The 18,753-nt window shown below is 39.8% G+C and overlaps 1 protein-coding gene across 4 annotated transcripts in view; it reads left to right on the top strand.

Moving 5' to 3' along the window:
* NR5A2 (nuclear receptor subfamily 5 group A member 2) overlaps nt 1–18,753 on the top strand; it is a 125,396-nt gene that overhangs the window by 63,948 nt on the left and 42,695 nt on the right. For all 4 annotated transcript variants that reach the window (XM_006135394.5, XM_075936680.2, XM_075936681.2 and 1 more), the window contains one exon: nt 7,161–7,280. In XM_006135394.5, the coding sequence (XP_006135456.1) occupies nt 7,161–7,280 (120 nt within the window). The remainder of the gene's footprint in view (nt 1–7,160; nt 7,281–18,753) is intronic.

The following is an 18,753-nucleotide window of genomic DNA, read 5'->3' as shown; positions in this document are numbered from 1 at the left end:
GTGGGTGTAATTTGGAGAGCAAGAGTCTTTTCACTCATTTAAAACAATTCACTTAAAATACGTGAGAAGAGTATTTTTGCCATGTCAAGCCCTTAAAAGTCAGGAAATGTCAGGTTAAAGGAAGTCTGTCCAACCCTTGTTTGTCCCCCTGTGCATATATATCATGCCATAGTCTTTAATTACATGATCAAATACTAGTTTTTCCCCAGGACCACTGCCTTGTGCAATGCTCAAAAGGGATGGTGTTTACTAAATAAGAAACTATTCCATATTTTTTACACGTTCAATATGTGGCCCCCTGCCTCATTTCTTGTACACTGAGTCACACTCTGCTCTGAAGACAGTATACATTTCTTTATGACGTTTTTGTGGTGCTCATCGCTATCACTAAAAATATTAATTTATTTTCACAACACACTTGTGAGATGAGGGAACATTTTGCAGATGTGGAGCTGGGGCACAGAGACATTTAAGTAAAAATATCCTCTAATTTTGGTGCCAAACCCTGGGCCTGTTTTTTTCATAGTATAACACTTCATATGTTCTAACACTGTGCCCACTGACTTTAGTTGCTGCCATGCTCAGCACTTCTGCAAATCAGACCTCAGAATCTCAGTTCAAGCACCCAGAAAATGAAGAATACACTAAGGTACCACAGAACTCCATATTTTTTGTGGTTTTGGTGGGGTTTTATTTTTTTAAGGAATATGCTATTAATCACCATCTGTGAAAAGTCTGGTACACATGATTTGACTACCATAACAGGAACTCTTTAGCAGAGGCTGAGACAGAACCCAAATTTTTAGGACAACATTCATGTATCCTAACCAGGAGATCATCTCTTCTCTTCCCTCAATCCCCCATCTCAGTCATTACACACCTGCCAGCCTATGACCTATCAGCAATATTATTTGACAGCTCCTTCATGGACCCACGAGTACACGGCACAGGCCCAAAACTCATCCAACATCTATCCCCGTTGTGGTGAGATAAGCAAAGTTTCATGAAGTATGTCAGGTTGCAGTCTCTCTTCTCTGCACTTTCTCCTCACATTTCCAAATTCTTACACACCTCATGCACTGCCCCACAATGTCATGGGACTGCCTCATCAACCTCCTCCTGGTTCTAGCCAAAATGGCCATCAATCAAACCAGGCCATGGAAGCTGAATGGGGCTGAGGTGCACTGCAACTGTTGAACCTATTTCCAGTCCCTTGTCTGCTCATCTCTCTGGGCAGAGTTCCTCCAGTCTAGACAAAGCCCACTGACTCTTGAACTCCTTTGGAGGCACAATGGTACTGTCCCTGGCTTGGTACCCAGTGTCCTCTTCTGGTTCCTAATTTTCAAACTTTAACCTCACTCCTATTCCTATTTCCTCCTTTGTTGTTCCCAACTAAAGCCTGGATTTAGTGGCCCCTTCCCTTACTTGAGGAGGTGGGTCTTCAGTTTTGAGCAGGCCTAGACCCTCTGGCCACCATTCCAAATAGTAGGCACATGTTGCAACAAATGAAGCAGGCATCAACAATTCACTAAAGAACTTTCATTGGTCCCCAAACCAGGCCCACTTTGTGCACTGAATAAGACAGAGGCCTATGGAAAATACCACGTAATCATGTAATTAAAGGCTATATCATAAGGCATACACACAAGAGGCACACATTCAGGTTGAGTTCTAGTGTTCCCTAATTTTTGAGTCATTGACTTTAAAAGATTGTTATTAAAAGTAAAATGTAGATTTTATGGGCAACTTCTTGGGGTTAAAAAATACAAAATTGCATCCTCTGGCATCAAATTGATGCCCATATAGGCCATCAGCAGGGCTGGAATCTCCATCACATAGACCTCTGCTATTTAAACGAATGCAGTAACTGATAACAGTAGTAGGCCATCATCCTCTTTGGGGGCCAGTGGAGAGTTTTACAGAAGAGGGATGACTTAAAAACAACAAATAGTCTGGTAGCATCTTAAAGACAAACAAAACATGTAGATGGTATCATGAGCTTTCGTGGGCACAACCCACTTCTTCAGATGACTGGAGTCCTGGGTTCCACTGACTGTGCAGGGGGATGTGGTCTAGTGAGCACATGCTTTTCTATCCATTCCTCCCCCAGTGATGCTCCACTGCTCTCCCCTCTCCAACCTGTACCTATCCCAGTCTTGTCTGGGTCCCAGTCTCCTTCCTAGCCAGTCCCAGTCTCCATTCTTGGCTCTTACTCACAATCTGCCTGCAACCCCAATCTTCCCTCACCCCTACTTTCACCAAGTGCCAATTTCTGTGTCTGCCAGCCCCAGCCTCCTTATCCCAACATACTCCCCCACCCCAACACAGGTTCAGCTGTTATCCCTCTGTGTGGGAATCAGGCAACTTCCTCCACATTTATCTGTGCCCAGCAGAGGAGTCCCTGAGGGTATGTCTACACTTGCCCCCTAGTTCAGACTAGGGAGGCAAATGAAGCATACCAAAGTTGCTAATGAAGCATGGGATTTAAATATCCCGTGCTTGATTAGCATATTCGCGGCCAGTTGCCATTTTAAAATGCCGGTTGCCTGATTTAACTTGCCGCGTGTAGACGTGGTAGTCCAATCCAAAACCCTTCCCTGGAATTAACTGTTACTCCTCATGCAATGAGGAGTAACAGTTAATTTGAGGAAAGGGTTTTGGATAGGACTACATTCCGCATCTACACGTGGCAAGTTAAATCAGGCAACCGGCATTTTAAAATGGCGACTGGCCGTGAATATGCTAATCAAGCACGGGATATTTAAATCCCATGCTTCATTAGCAACTTTGGTATGCTTCATTTGCCTCCCTAGTCCAAACTAGGGGGCAAGTGTAGACATACCCTGAGAGAAGAAAATAGGGTATGTCTATACTACCCCGCTAGTTCGAACTAGCGGGGGTAATGTAGTCATCCGCAGTTGCAAATGAAGCCCAGGATTTGAATTTCCCGGGCTTCACTTGCATGAAGCCGGCCGGCGCCATTTTTAAATGCCGGCTAGTTCGAACCCCGTGCCGTGCGGCTACACGCAGCACGGAGTAGCTAGTTCGGATTAGCCACGCGGCACGGGGTTCGAACTAGCCGGCATTTAAAAATGGCGCCGGCCGGCTTCATGCAAATGAAGCCCGGGAAATTCAGATCCTGGGCTTCATTTGCAACTGCGGGTGACTACATTACCCCCGCTAGTTCAAACTAGCGGGGTAGTGTAGACATACCCATAGATAGTATCCCTGCTCCAAGTTCATGTGCCCAGATTCAGAGCTGGCATGGCCAGTAACACTCTAGAACTGCAAATGCAGCAGAAGCCTTGCTCAGCACGAGGCTACAACATGCTGAGTGCAGATGGAATCTTCAGGAAATTGAGCTGCTAAAATCTGAATGGTCGGCACTGAGCATCTGTGAACTGCAATTCTTCAAAGGCTGCTTTAGGACCAAATGTAGGCAGATTTTCACAGGATTGGACAAGGATATATTCCTCATACAAAGACCACCCCTTTGGTGAAATTCAAGTCCCTAATCCAAAGCATGGAAGAGTCTCAATGGAAACATCTCCAGGATTTTTTTTAACAGAACATTTTTCCCTCAATTCATTCCTGAAAATTGGCTCAACTGTTTTGGCTGAAACTTTCCACAACAGTTCAGGCTGAGGCAGACAACCACTGTAGAAAATTTCAGCCCAAATGGATACAGTTTCACTAAATTATAAGCAACTGAAAACAAGAACTTATAATAGGAGATGTAAAGTAACCTTAATAATAGACAGCATTACCAGCACTGCTTATATTAAAACTTTTCAGTTTCTTAGGCTAAGCAAACCATTCAGTTAGTACCCCTGTTGCCTATGGCCTTAGTCAGAAAGGATGCAACTGAGAAAGAGTTCATTGAGTCCTGCAAGTTAAAAATTGAAAAGACTTCTTATATCACCTACACTTGCTTTCCAGTTACGCAGGATTGCTCCCTGAAATACATGTTTTTAGTGCTTTTCCCAGTCCAGTTTTAAATATATCAAATTGTGAGGCATCTACCCCTTTATTAGAAGACTGTTTTGTAGCCTAATAGATTTGTCTCTCAGAAATTGTTTTAGCTAGATATTCAGCTTAAATTTTCCCTTGTGTAATTTAAGTTTATTTCTCTGAAGTGCAAACATTTTAATTATCCTCAGTTCCTATCCATCAGTGATGTTTACAGATTTTAAATATTTGTCAAATCTTCCATGCTTTCCCATTTAACTGTTGCCCAGCAAAGGTACTGTACGTATATTTATTGTTTTTAAAGAATTATCCTACAGTATCCTAACCAAGCAAAACCTCACTTTATTTCAGTAGGAATGTGGCTTGTAATGAGACTGTGCAGCGTCAAGCCTTTAATCATTTCTTAAAAGTCAGACTCTTCACCCCCTAATAATTGTGCTAACTTTATATGATTCCCCTGCAATTTCTCACTCACATCCTGGCAAAAAAAAAAAAAAAAAAAAAAAAAGCCCTAAACTAAATACAATATTCCAGTTGCACTCACATCCATTTTCACTGAGAGATACAGTCACTGAGACTTTCCTGTTCCACAACAGGATGCCTCTTTACATAAGCAACCCAAACTGCACTGTGCATATATCCTTGTACTGCAAGCCACTTGCCTGCAGCCTCACACTGCAGACTACTTCTTTGCAACCGTATCATATTTTAAACTTTTCTAATTTGCCATTAGCTATTATCACCCATTCTGACAAATCACTTTTAGCAAATGCTATTTTCCCTTATTTTTTTATAGGAGTCGGAGCAAGCCTTCAGTATTATTCAAATTTAAGTACTGTGCAATACTCCCCCACTTCTTGAGCTTTAATAATGATATTAAATATGGTGCCATTGTACTCTATGGCTGTATCTAGACTGGCATGATTTTCTGCAAATGCTTTTAACAGAAAAGTTTTTCCGTTAAAAGCATTTGCGGAAAAGAGCATCTAGATTGGCACGGATGCTTTTGCACAAAAGCACTTTTTGCGCAAAAGCATCCATGCCAATCTAGACGCGGTTTTGCGCAAGAAAGCCCCGATCGCCATTTTCGCCATCGGGGCTTTTTTGCGCAAAATAGTCCTCCCCTGTCTATCTACACTGGCCCTCTTGTGCAAATACATTTGCGCAAAAGGGCTTATCCCTGAGCGGGAGCATCATAGTATTTGTGCAAGAACACTGACAATCTTACATTAGATCGCCAGTGTTCTTGCACAAATTCAAGCGACCAGTGTAGACAGCTGGCAAGTTTTCCGCAAAAGTGGCTGCTTTTGCGGAAACACTTGCCAGTCTAGACACAGCCTATATGTTTTACGATGTCTTTCTCTAAGTATAGAAATAAGATTAACAATGTGGCAAGAAGGCACAAGCACTCTTTTTTGAAACTTCATCAATTTTTTTATACAGTGCTATTACAATTGTACATCTCTGTCTGCTTGTGTTGTATCATCTATGTCAATGGGACCAGTTTCTATAAGAAAATCATTGGCTTTGTGCACTTGACCTGTATCTCTGCTGCTCTGCATCTCTCCTACCTGTATCTTGGCTAGTCTGCATTTTTCTCTCAAAGGATTATTTTTTCACCTAATGCCATAGCATTGATTTAGTTTGTGTCATGCCTGTATATTCAAAGTTTTTCAAAAGTTCTAAGCACATAGCAACACCCATTCATTTCAAATGTTCAGCACTTTTGGAGTCTGTTGCCTAAATACAATGTATGGATCCATTTTTTAAAATCTTGGTTTCATTATACAGTAGCAATCATGACCTCTCTAGATTCATTCTGACACTATATATTCTCCACATTCAGTAATGTGTTTTACTTATAGGACATTTACCATTTATTTGCATGTTTTTCCTCTCCTCCCTTTTAGGAGAAGACAGACTCCTTTAATTGCAGCCTCTTCCAATCTGTACTCTGCCTCAGATTTAAATCTCAGATTATAATTGCTGCAATTGCTATGTTTTAATGCCTGGACAATATTCTGGAAAGTCAGAATCAGAATTAGTGTCAGATATGTTTCTGCTATTACCAGACACAACCACTGATGCAGTACTTATTACTGTACAAATACTGTGACTATTGCTTGTCTATACATTTTCTTCTCCGGCCTGAGACCTTTCTGCTCCATTTTGTTTCTATGATTAAACTATGAAGAGGAAGCATCCTTTCTTTTCAGTCCAACACCACCACTGACACTTCTTCAGCCACCTCCTTGTCATTCAACTAATTGTTTCTTTAAAGTGTGTGTCAAACTCAGCTATTCAATTTATATTAATCCATGGTGAAAGCTTCAATTTAAAAAAACATCATCCTAATAACATGGTAGGTATATAATAGTATTGAGTTCTTTTACAAAGCTTTTCGTTCATAGATCTCAAAGCAGGTTAAGGAAAATATTACCTATATTTTGCAGATAAGGAAACTGAGGCATGAGGCACACAGGCTAGTTTTTGAGCAAGGAAAAGAATGCTGATCTCCTGAGACAGGCACATAATAAATAGAAAAATAAAATTAATTGCTCTGAGTCGTCAGTGGGACTTTCACCCAGTGTCTGATATAATTGGATATTAGTGCTCATGTTTCGTCTTATTCTAGCAATGTAACAGTTGTAAATCTTCTGCTTAATCATAGATTGGGTCATCTAGGGCATTTCTACACTGCACCCATAGCTCGAAATAAGCTACGCAATTTGAGCTATGTAAATGGTGTAGCTTATTTTGAGTCAATTTTGAGATAGCTTATTTTGTAATTTGACACTGTCTACACACTGCTAAATTTCAAAATAAACCCCTATTCCGAAACGTCCCTTGCTCCTCATGGAATGAGGTTTATAGGGTCATCAAACTATCAAGTCCATTATATTTCAGAATAATGGGCTTGCTGTCGGGATGCGGGATAGCTATTTCAGGACACCTCCCGAAGCCCTATAGACAAAGGCTGATATTGTATAGCTGCAATATCATTGTTCTAAAATCAATAATTATTGACATCACTTCCAGTCTGATAACATTAAATCTGTATATCTGAAACCTAACCAGAAAACTAAAAAGGATGCTATGGTACCATCTTCTCCATCAGCAGTCTGTGTTGTCTGAGTTTTAAGAGAGTTATTACCAAAGTAATACTATCAGTTTTTCTGTTTGTTTTACAGGTTGATGACCAAATGAAGCTGCTTCAGAATTGCTGGAGTGAACTCCTAATTCTAGATCACATTTATCGGCAAGTGGTACATGGAAAAGAAGGCTCCATCCTTCTGGTTACTGGGCAACAAGTGAGTGTGCAGACTCAAAGAGGTGTTGTTTTTTTATTAATCATCTTCAAAATAGCAGGAGTTTAACTAGGTCAGAAGCACTCATGTGTTCTGAAACAGAGAGATTGAGTACAAATAATGTAGATAAAATGACTTGTGCACTCTGTTCCTAGTCCAATGATTACTGTTAAACTTATAGAAGCAGATATAATCATAAGCACTTTGCTTTTCCAATCTACTTGTATACCACTATGATTGAAAGAGAGTAGATCAGAAGTGTCTCTCAAGAAGTTGTATTTCCTAAGACTAAAATGGTTTCTGGCAAAAAGTAGGGTTTGGACCTGAGCAATAGAAGTTTATTTTTCTTTGAGAATTGTGGTTTACTCAGAATAGTTGCTGGTCAATTTAGAAGTTCAGAACCCCAGACACCCTACAATTATTACCTCCAAATTTCCTGCTCAGAGTCGGAAAAGGTTGAGGGTGTGTGAGAGAGGGATAGATTCTCTCTTAGGAAGAACGAACACAAATCCATGAGAGAATGATTTAACACATTGTCTAGGAAGCTAGCATTGTACATCCCACTGTTGCTAAACAGCCTCTCAAAGAGTTAATTGTTTCCAGGCATCAGAGGTTTAGACTGTCTGACAGCAAAAATTCGGACTAAATTATGAAATGAAGAAAATTGTGGGGAAAGCTAAATAAATAGAAAGCTTTGAATCATTTATAATTTCCAAAAGCACAAAGGGTTTGACAATGAAAAGGAGAACCTTATTCATAGAATTCAGACTTTAATGGAACAAAATGTACAGTATCTGTGAGAAGGAGAGTATGCATGAATGTTTGATTCCTGATTCAAAGTGAAAATAAAAGATGGTCCACTGGCATTTAAGTAACTGCAAACTAAAATGCCTAGATTTCTATGCAGAGTGGGAAACAACTCCTTCTTCTGACTACAGAACTACATTGTGTATGTATCTATGCTGTGCTTAGAGCCTTAGCCATAATTTTATGAATGTGGGTCGATTCTCTGTGCTCCAAAGAAGTGTTCTAAGCATATATGAAAGGTCATAGAAGTGTCCCTGCCTACTTACTATTAGTAATAAAAAATGTCATACAGTGGTGTGAGAACAGGACTGGGCAGCCACACCATTGCCACCTTCTAATCTTGGATAATCCTGAGGCCCTTTGCAGCACTGGGCAAATCATTTAATGTCCCTACAATTCTGCCCCTTCCCCTATGACATCAGCTGAAATGAGTGTAATTACTCTCGGTTTATATTGATGTCATTGAAAGCAAATTTGATCCTGTTTCCCCACCTGCAAAATGTAGATAATTGGAGCGATTTACCTATTGAACAAGGATGCATATGATTTTTGTATTTATAACACCCTTTCAAAATCGAAAATGTCACTTGTTTCAATAAGCGCATTGGCACATAGCTCTGTTCCTGAGAGCTATAGTAAATTAATGTTTAATTTTATTTGATTATTAACTTATTCCCCTGCATTGCATCCCTTTGTGCACAGTACTAATTTCTTACTGCTTTGGCCACTTTTCACCTGTACACAAAAAAACATAGATGTGTATGTAACACAAAGACAAAGCAGAAGATTTCATGACTACTGGACAATAATGCAGAGCAAGCTGTATAATAATTGCACTACTTAGAAATTGGAAATTTTATTTTTCTAGGAAAAATTATAGACTCAAACAAAATCAAAATATGATTAAATTGTGCTGATTGCATATATTTTTGCCCCAACACCAATAAGCAGGTAAAATATGGCCTCTTTTCAGACCCAATTTCACCTACATTGCTTCCAGCATTAGACATTAGTCCAGCATTAGCTGGTGCAGGCACTCTCAGTATCCCCTGAAAAGAGATTCTCCTCATTTATTGTAATTCTTCCTTCAACTTGAAATGTTCAGACAATAGAGGGACCCACACTGAAGAAACACAGAAACAACCAATTTCAGTGCCTTTCCTATGGATGGGCTACTGCATACTTCACTCATGCTGACAGCTAACCCAGTCTCCACTACCTCTCCTACAGACTTTCGCTGAGAATTAGAGATGAACAGTAGCTGAATCAAATAGTCTATTGAAAAATAACAGCAGCGAGCACTGGACTTGCACAGCAAGGCTTTGCTTTATTTATTTATTTATTTATTCGTGTGTTTATTTGTTTGTTTATTTATTCGTTTATTTTGTTGGAGTTTCATAAACGAGATTCCTTTGTGTGTGTTTCAAAAAAGTACTTTTTCAGATCATTATGATCCCTCAGCAATTCCTCACAAATGAGTTCCTTTCTGTGCATGTTTCATTTTCTGTACTAAGTGCTGCCCCTCAGCAACATTAATTACCATTTCAAAAGGAAATAAACTAGCACAAGTGCATCTTACATGTCTCCAAATTTCACAACACAAAACAACCAAAGAATGATTTGCACTGTATTAGTTAATTGCAAAACATTTCCACATTGCTTTCCATGTCCTGGGTTTCACACATAGGATGTGATAGCAATAAACCATTTCCTATTAAAGAGAAACTTTAATTTCTCCAAGGTTATGTGCTATTCTACTGGATTTTCTATATAATCTGCTGGCACTTTTTTTGTACTCGGGACTCGGAGTAGAACTTACAGATGACTAGAGAATATTATTCATTGTTCATGCATTTTGCTGCAGTAGTTAATGTGCGGCATTTGATATATTACCTAGGCTGCCGGGACCTGAGTTATTCATTTTGATTTTACCCACACTCCCCTTATAGTTGCAGTACAACCCTCTGTTTTCTACTCAGTGTGGTGTTACCAATCTAGTTGAGCTTCCCCTCCTGGAATTTCAGCAGATTGCAATGAGGGATCCAACATCTGTATTCTGTGTGCTTTAAGCCTCTGGAGTCTTAGCAGAGTCCACAGGCTGCTGATAGCTTGGGGTCATCAGGCACACTATTGGGATGTATATCCTAGCAGCCCATCCTGAGAGTTGAGACTTTGTAGTCCAATTGCCAAAACCCTGGGACCAGCACTGACGATGTTCCCTGATTCCCCTACAGCTTAACCACAGTCTCTCAGAATTCCAGTTGTATGGGAGTTCTAGGTCCACAGGTTAATTCAGTCAGGACTTGTGATAGGCATCACACAACGAGAAGGACTTTGCACAGAATTCTAAAACCATCATTCTTCCTTTAAAAACACAGAATGCACAGCTCTATTTCAAAATAGATAATTCTGCTCATATTTCTCTGCCTCAATTTCTTCACCACTTTAGACTATTTTTGGGCTAAGGACAGAGGACAGATCCAGGATACTTCTGCTGCAGCTCATGTCTTGATTTCTAAACCAGGGAGTACTGACTTTCTTTGACACTGCTTGTTCTGGCAATTAAGCAGAGGCTTCCCCTAGCTATGAAAGCATACCGGAATCTTCTTTTAATGCCGAACTCCTACTCCTTCTCTCTGAGTCCCTTTAGTTTATATGTCCTACCAATAACAACACATCCTTTGTTTTGCTACTCTAAAAGGGATTTTCGCTCTTAATCCCCAGTTGGAGGGGTTAGAAAATATTGGTTCTCCTTAAAGCAGTCCATCTTCTTAATATTGCTAATATGCGGTAAAAATGCAATAATTAAGGTTAACTACTGTCCACCATCTCTAATCTGGACTGGATGTGCTACAGGCCTTGTCAACATATGGCAAATTCCATGAGGTTCTCAATAATACAGTATTTTCATAAGAACAATTTCAGAGCAACAGTCCGAATTCATACAATTGTACAGCCAGATTACCCCACATCACATTTGGTCAAGTCAATTCAGATAAAAAATATAACTTTGCCTAACATTGAGACTTTTTTGAGATTAAAAAAAAATTGATTGGTTGGCAATAACTGAAACAGATCACATGACCAATTGGGTTTGTGAGGATGGGCTATAATTGAAATTCCAGACCTAAACAACCTCCAGTGTTGAAGCAGGATAAGATCTGACTTTCAACCTACATCTGAATTTTGTGGTTGAAACCTATCTCTTGCTGGAACACTTCACAGCTTTCTTTCAACTCCCCATTACTACCAGGTGTTGGCGGAGATGAGCCGGGTTGGGGAAGGGCGGGATATGTTGCTACCCTAATCTCTGGTGGACAATTACTCACCTCAGTCACATTAGCCTGTGCCTTTGGAGATCAAGTTTGCCTCAAGATCCATTTTGTCAGCACACAGTTGATGGAGAGAACTGGGGGGGCGCAACTGAGCTTCCCAGGCGATGGGTACATACAGGAATCCATTTTCAACGCAGTTCCATGTCAACAACACCTAAATAAAATGACAGGAAGAGTAGTTGTAGGGACAGAGAAAAAAGGGGCTGTTAAAGAAGGGACATCAGTAAACTGATCTTCTCTTTTTCCAATTTGTAAAGAAGGACTGAAAAAAAATATAAACTAGTTTTAGATAATTAAATGCAAAATTATTGCTCCTGGGATTGAAAAAATATCTCTAATGTTCTTTGGGCATTATTTATATTGTACTCTTAATCACTTTTTCATTATCATTTCAACTATAAAACTCAGTTCCATTCAATAAATATCTAATATATACTTGGTGTTGCAATTGTTCAATTTTTCTGAATTTGTCCAACCTATGTGCTTAGGCGAAACTTTCACTCTAATAATAGGTCCAAACTTGCTATGTATTAAGGCTATAGGATTTTGTTTGCACTCAGCCAATATTATTGGAAGAAATTTTAAGGGCTGAAGTAGGAACTGTATAACAAATATCTGTGTGCCGGTCCTCAATATCAGGATGAAATGGAATCCACAACTGGAATCCACAAATGAATTAACAACAAAATTATCATTACCCTTGATTTTTATAAAAGAGGCATATGGTAATGATACTAGCTTTTGCCTGAAATTGCTCTGAAATATGGTCATCAACTGAGACACTCCAAAGGAACTTCCAAACAACAAAATAGTATTTCTTTTTCTTTCTCACTAACTTTGTGTCAAGAACACATTGCAGTCAGTACAGCTTGTGGTGCTATTTAAAAATAGCATTCTCACACAGAGCATCCAGTATTAAATTGTGTACAGGTGACCAAATTCTGAAGTCCCGAAAGCAGTGAGCTGCAGGATTTGGGTCAAGTTGAAAACAAATGGTACATAGCAATGATTATTTTACTGTACAGTTTATTGTTCTCTTGTGTTCAGGTCTGACCAAGTCACACCTAATCTCTCTCTGACCAAAAGGGAAAGAAGAAACAGAACCTTAGCCAATAAATTTAAAACAATGTTAAAATGGAGTGTTCATTCTAGCTGTGCTGAAAATCTACAGCGATGCCCCCAAATTATTCCAAAATTCACAAGCATTCTGGCTTAATCTCAAATACCAAATTTATTTTTGTCTAAGTGTTCAGTACAGATCCTGAACTTTTCAAGTAACCCTAGACCTACTTCTCAACAATCTTGGCATGATCGGTGTTTGCTTAGCAGGTTTTGCTGCATTATGCATTTGATACAAAACCAGCTTACTCAAAAACTCAAAAAATATATATAGGGATGAGGATTCTCAGGTCTCAGCTAGACTACAGGGAACCGTTGAAAGAAGATATGCAAATTCTGTGTGAATTTGCGTATCTCCTTCCGATTGTACTTTCGAAAGTGGAGTGAAAGTAATTAAGATGCGGCTTTTTCGACTAACCGCCCCCTTCGTCGAAAAGCCGCTCTTCTTCAAAAAAGGAGGTTTACGTGGCTTTTCGACAAAGGAGGGGATTCGCCAAAAAAGCTGCTCCACTTTCGAAAGTGTAATCGGAAGAAGATATTCAAATACCTGTGGAATTTACATATCTTCTTTTGACTGTTCCCTGTAGTCTAGATAAGCCCTCAAAGGAAGGAGGGCATCTTCTATTGATCCACATGAACTAAAACTGCTGGGATTCACATCATTTGAACACGTAGGCTTTCCTTGGGAAATGTTTGCCTTTCTCATTTTTTACTACAGTTTTTTCCAGAAAGAGAAAAAGGTATCTTGCCAAACAGTGTGCACTAGTGGACTGGCAGTCTGGTAGTAACACCACAATGGGCCCAGTGTAGGTCCCATATCAGATTTCAATCTCTAGAACCAACAAGCAAGGGGAGCATTTCAAAGGCAGCATACCCCATCCCTGGGGGGGGAGGAGACACAATATCACTTCTAGCAGTTCCTCAGGGCAGTTGGACTAGTGGCACTGATGGTCTCCAGACTAAGCTCAGCCAGTGGAAAGAGATTTGAAACAATAGAGGGTTAGGAGGGGTGTACAAAAGGAAATGTTAAATCCTTGAATTTAAAAGCATCTCCTCACTCCCTACCAGACAGAAAATAGTGAATTGCTTGGAGCTATGGGTGGGGGGGCGCCATAACCTTTTCAGTGCTTAGGGACTCTAAAGGTCTTAATCCAGCCCTGATTGCTATGACCACAAGGCATCTGCGATAGTCTTTCACAAAAGTAGAAAGTTCTGATCCCAGATTTAAACTTGCCTGAATTTCAGTCATGTTCAGGCTCAGGGATTAGGTTCCAGGCCATCTCTATGTATACATTCTGATTATGTTCCAAGGGATAGGTCATTCGTTATAGTAATTCCTACAGGAATCTTGTGTCAGTCTCTGAGCACAGTGTGATAGTATTTATCAAGATGGGGTGAGCAAAGAGTGGAGTGGCAGTTTTAACAATGGATTGTAGTGACTGAGTTATCCAGGTCCTGCATGCCATTTTAACATAATATTTAGAGTGTTGTTAATTTGAAGAACTGGCTCTTGATCATTATTTCTTTAGAAAAATAAGTCTAAGCCTACACTTTACCACGCAGTAAACTCTCTGGCTCAAGGGTATGAAAAAACACACACTCAAGCACAGCAAGTTACAGCACTGTAAAGCACTAGTGTAGAGCAGGCTGGAGGTAGGGTTGGTTTACACATAGCTCTGGGAGATCTCTCAAACTTTTAAATGTAGACAAAGCCCAAGTAATTGATTAAAATTGCTATCTGCCCAGCCCCTTGAGAATACTTTTACAGTTGTAGGTTTTATAACAAAGTCAAATTGGTCACTGTTAGATAATCTATATATGGCGCAATACAGGAAACTGCAAACTATTCCTATCTTGATGTACTAGTGATCTTTATAATGTAAGTTACACAAAACAAATACACTACTTTGAAGTGTAATCAGCTTCACTATTTGCATATTATAGCTAATTAGCAAACACAATAACATTATCCTAAGGGAAAGGTCCACTGGCAACTTAATTCATTATCTTCTATTATTGTGTATCATGTTAAAATGACAGGCATCTAATGCTGTACAAGTCATCACAATTTTAATTAATATAACTAAAACTGATTTAACTATACCTGTCTTTGTCCATGATGAGCCCATCTCAATGTATGTAAAACAAAGGTAGCTTTAGAAATATAAAAACCATGCTTAAAAACCACCCTGTACAAACCATGCTTATCACCATAGTATTCACATCCTTGTGAGAAAGCTTTGGGTATGAAGCTCACTTATATCAAGTCACCTTGCTCTCCCGCACCTAAGCCTAGTACAATAATTTTTAAAAATAATTGATTTTAGTGCAGGGAGCGAGCCAGAATGTGCATTGAGATTGTAGGATCTGTACTGGGATGTGTGTGTGGAAGAGTTCTGTGGAATCACTTGTTGAATTCTGGCTGGCTCATCCCGAACAGCACACCACAGCCGAAGTACTGCTACCCTCTGGGAAGCTGCAGCTTGATTTTCCTTGCAGACCACTCCCACTCTGCTGTGCTGTGCAAGGGAAGTGGATCTCATTCTTCCTAATCTATTTTTAAGAAGCTACTAGTCTTAGCAAGAATGCCACAAGACATTCCAGCAAACATCGTTCTCTGGCTGGCTTATATCATCCATGATAAAATTCCACTAACTGGGGGCTTGAGGCAGCCCTGAGGAAGACCCTTCCCCCCTCCCACCCCCGTTTTATGAGTCCATCAAGTCTGTTGTGATGTTGAACTCTCAAGCTGTGAAGCCTCTATGGCCATGGACCAAATGGCAAACAGCCAATTGTTTGACTATGTGTTGAAGTTCTCGCTAGGAGCAGTAGTTCTGTTCCAAAAGATTTGCAGGTAACTGTTCAGGGATCAAAAGATTCACTGTCCCAATTCCACCACCCCTTTTGCTTGTGGAGAAGTCCAGCCAAAGTCAAGTGACAGGCTGGAGAGAAATTCAGAAGCTGAGGAAGTCATAGCCAGTAGCCAGTCAGAGCAGGTGAGAAGAATTATTATAATGAACAGCAGTACTCAATTTGACAGTCCCTGTTAACCCAGTAATACTCAGAGCCTGGCCTTCAGGCTCAGAGCTAATGTAGCCCAGAATATAGCTTGACCCTGTGAACAAGATTTGCTTTTAATTCTTTCTTAGGCAAAACCTCTAATTGATTTCAGAGATCTTTGTGGGTAAAGACAGCAGAATTTGGCCACATCTAAGTAAATATCTTACTTAAATATCTTACAGTTTAAAGGTGTGATTTTCAAATGTACTCAGCATTGATCTAACATTGCTCCCATTGCATTCAAAGGGAGCAGTACTCCAAAGTAATTTAGACACTTATGAAAAATCCCAACTTCAGGCCTCTAAATATGGGTTTAGGAACTTACTTTTAAGCTCTAATTTTTGAATGTGTTTATCATTATGTTGAACCACTTTTTTCGGCATTAAGATCTATTGTACAATATCAGGCCATCGGTCCTAAGGCAGAAGTCGACATTTAATTTCAGTCAGGGTTTCAGTTTAATTAACTAGCATTTGATGGCACATTATGCTCTACAGTATACAACTGCATATGATGTGAATTTCCAGCTCAAGTTACATGTAGTTTTTGGGGGGGAGTTGGAAGGGGTAGAGAGAGATGAGATGGTTGCGGAAATACCTTTCATCAGATTAACTACTGCTGGTGAGAGAGACAAACTTTTGAGTTTACACAGAGCTCTTCTTCAGATCTAGGAAAGGTACTCAGAGCATCACCGTTACAAAGTACAGCTACCTACAGACTGTGATGATGTGGTGTTTTTATCTATCTATATAATTTTTCTGTGTGAGTTCATTTAAGTGTAGTAATTACCTCGCTTCATCCACATAGTTGTTACTGGGGCATTTAGTGCCCTGGGTGAGGTATACCATATGTTGTGATATGTATGTGTAGGACCCAAGGACTTTGAAAGATGCGTTGATCATTGTAGCAGTGGAGATATATCCACAGGTTTTGAATCTGTTATTCTGACAGGGTCTGATGGAGCTTTGAGTTTGTGGGTCCTGGTCTCTGGGGAGCTTGCTTTTGATGTTGAGCTTGAAGAGGTAGAAGAATTATTTTAAGGCTAGAAGAGGGGTTCAGGAAAGATTTCTTTCAGAATGATCCCCATCAGGTCTGGAAACAACACCACAATGTAGTTGTTTGATGATACCCCATATAGGTTCCAATGTGTGACTTCTAGATGTGTACGGTTGGAGGGAGCTTATTTCTGTATTGAAGCAGGTTCTCTTGGGGTCTTTGGCTAGCACATTCCATGATGGAATCAACTTTTCAGTTTGAGTATCCTTGTTTGGTGAAGGTGGTTGTGTGTTAAGATGTATATCCTGATCTTTCTCCCCAGAATATATTCTGTGATATCTGAGGGTATGTCTACACTAGCCACCCTAGTTCGAACTGCAATGAGGAGTTACAGTAGTCTAAATTAGGGGCTTTAGTTCGAACTACATAGCCCGTGCCGCATGTAGCCGCGGGCAGGGAGTTGGAACTACCGGGCATTTAAAAGTAGCGGCGCCCGGGAACATGCAAATAAAGCCCGGGATATTTTAATCCCGGGCTTCATTTGCAAGTTCGAATGACTACATTAGCCATGTATGGTTAGAGTGGGGTTTATTTCTGTATTGAAGCAGCTAAATACCAGATACCCCCGGATCACCACAACTTCTGTCACAAATCCAAATGTACCAAGCAATTTGTTATCTATAACCAAGCACTCAGGGTATGTCTACACTAGCCACCCTAGTTCGAACATACCCAGAGTGCTTGGTTATAGATAACAAATTGCTTGGTACATTTGGATTTGTGACAGAAGTTGTGGTGATCCATGGGTATCTGGTATTTAGCTGCTTCAATACAGAAATAAACCCCACTCTGACCATACACCTCTACTTACGTACACTGCACACATACAAGGCAGATAGGATAGTATGCTGTTTAACGTGAACACTTTTTTTCAGAACAGACATTAACTGAGGCTTTTTCATGCACAGTTGACTTTATATAAACTGATTGACACCTTTGGGGGTCGTCTTTCCACTGACTCATAATTTTCTCACTCTTGAAAAAGGCTTCTGTACACCCAGTATTCTCTAGTTAAAGCTAAAAATTCAACTCATCATATTTACACAATAAAAAAAATCCATTCTGCCTTGTTTTTAATTGCAAATCCTCCTCAAGGGACCAATTCTCCTGCTTAGGAGGCAGCCCTGTGCCTTCTACTAGAGAACCAAGTGCAGTCAATTATGGTAATGAAATGTCAATAAATATAAAAATTTAATACAGTCTGCTCTTGGTGAGTGGCAGGTGAGGACTTGCCTCCCAGACAAATTTGCTGGTGCTGCAAATATTAAATGCACCTGAAAGAGTAGCTGGTTGCCTGAGAGCTCGCTAGTAGAGGGAAGGTGGGATGTTCAGACACCTATTGGGTTTTTCCATTAGATATAATCACATCAATGAGGACAGTTATATTCTTGAAATCCGTCCAAACATCTTAACTTATTATAATGAAGTGAAGATCATATTTTCACCCATGCAGATTCTCACACTGGTACAGCGCTGAGAGACTTTTTTCCCCCTACAAAACAGTATAATTACAAAAGGGGAAATTAAGTTGTGAATGAGATGATTATGCTGTGAACAGTTTCATAGTAATGAGTAGCTAGCATCATGTCATTTCCACAAAATTACTGTTCTGACAGATCTATTAATGTTGCAATTTTTTATTTACTGAACCATTATTTTGGTAACCAAGGTGGTATGTGAGATTCAGCTTGTTCCGTGAGCAAGAACACAGAGTTACAAGTCTGAGATTCCTGCATTCTAAATCCTGGCTTTATCACGGATTTCTTTTGTAGTCTGGAACAAGTTATTTTACTTCCCTACCTCTGTTTCCCCAGGTGTAAAAAGAGGATGATAATACCTTCCTCGCAGGGTCCCAGTTCCCCAGAGCACTTAAGCAAGTTGCATGACTTCGGTGATCCATAAATGGTTTACTGAATCAGAGGCAGTGATAGTCCTGACATGCACCTTAATATTTCATGAAAGTTGAGTATTGCAGTTGTATGGGTCATATTAACCAATATGTAAATACTAATTATTATTACAGGTGGGAAACATAGTAGTGCCTATAGTAAAGACTTTCATTGGGGGGGATTTTAGTTGTTTACAACTTTTTTTAAACT

The sequence above is a fragment of the Pelodiscus sinensis genome, chromosome 9, assembly GCF_052426305.1.
Source record: "Pelodiscus sinensis isolate ZL-2025 chromosome 9, ASM5242630v1, whole genome shotgun sequence".
Lineage (NCBI taxonomy): Eukaryota > Metazoa > Chordata > Testudines > Trionychidae > Pelodiscus > Pelodiscus sinensis.
This window is presented reverse-complemented; position numbering and strand designations above follow the sequence as displayed.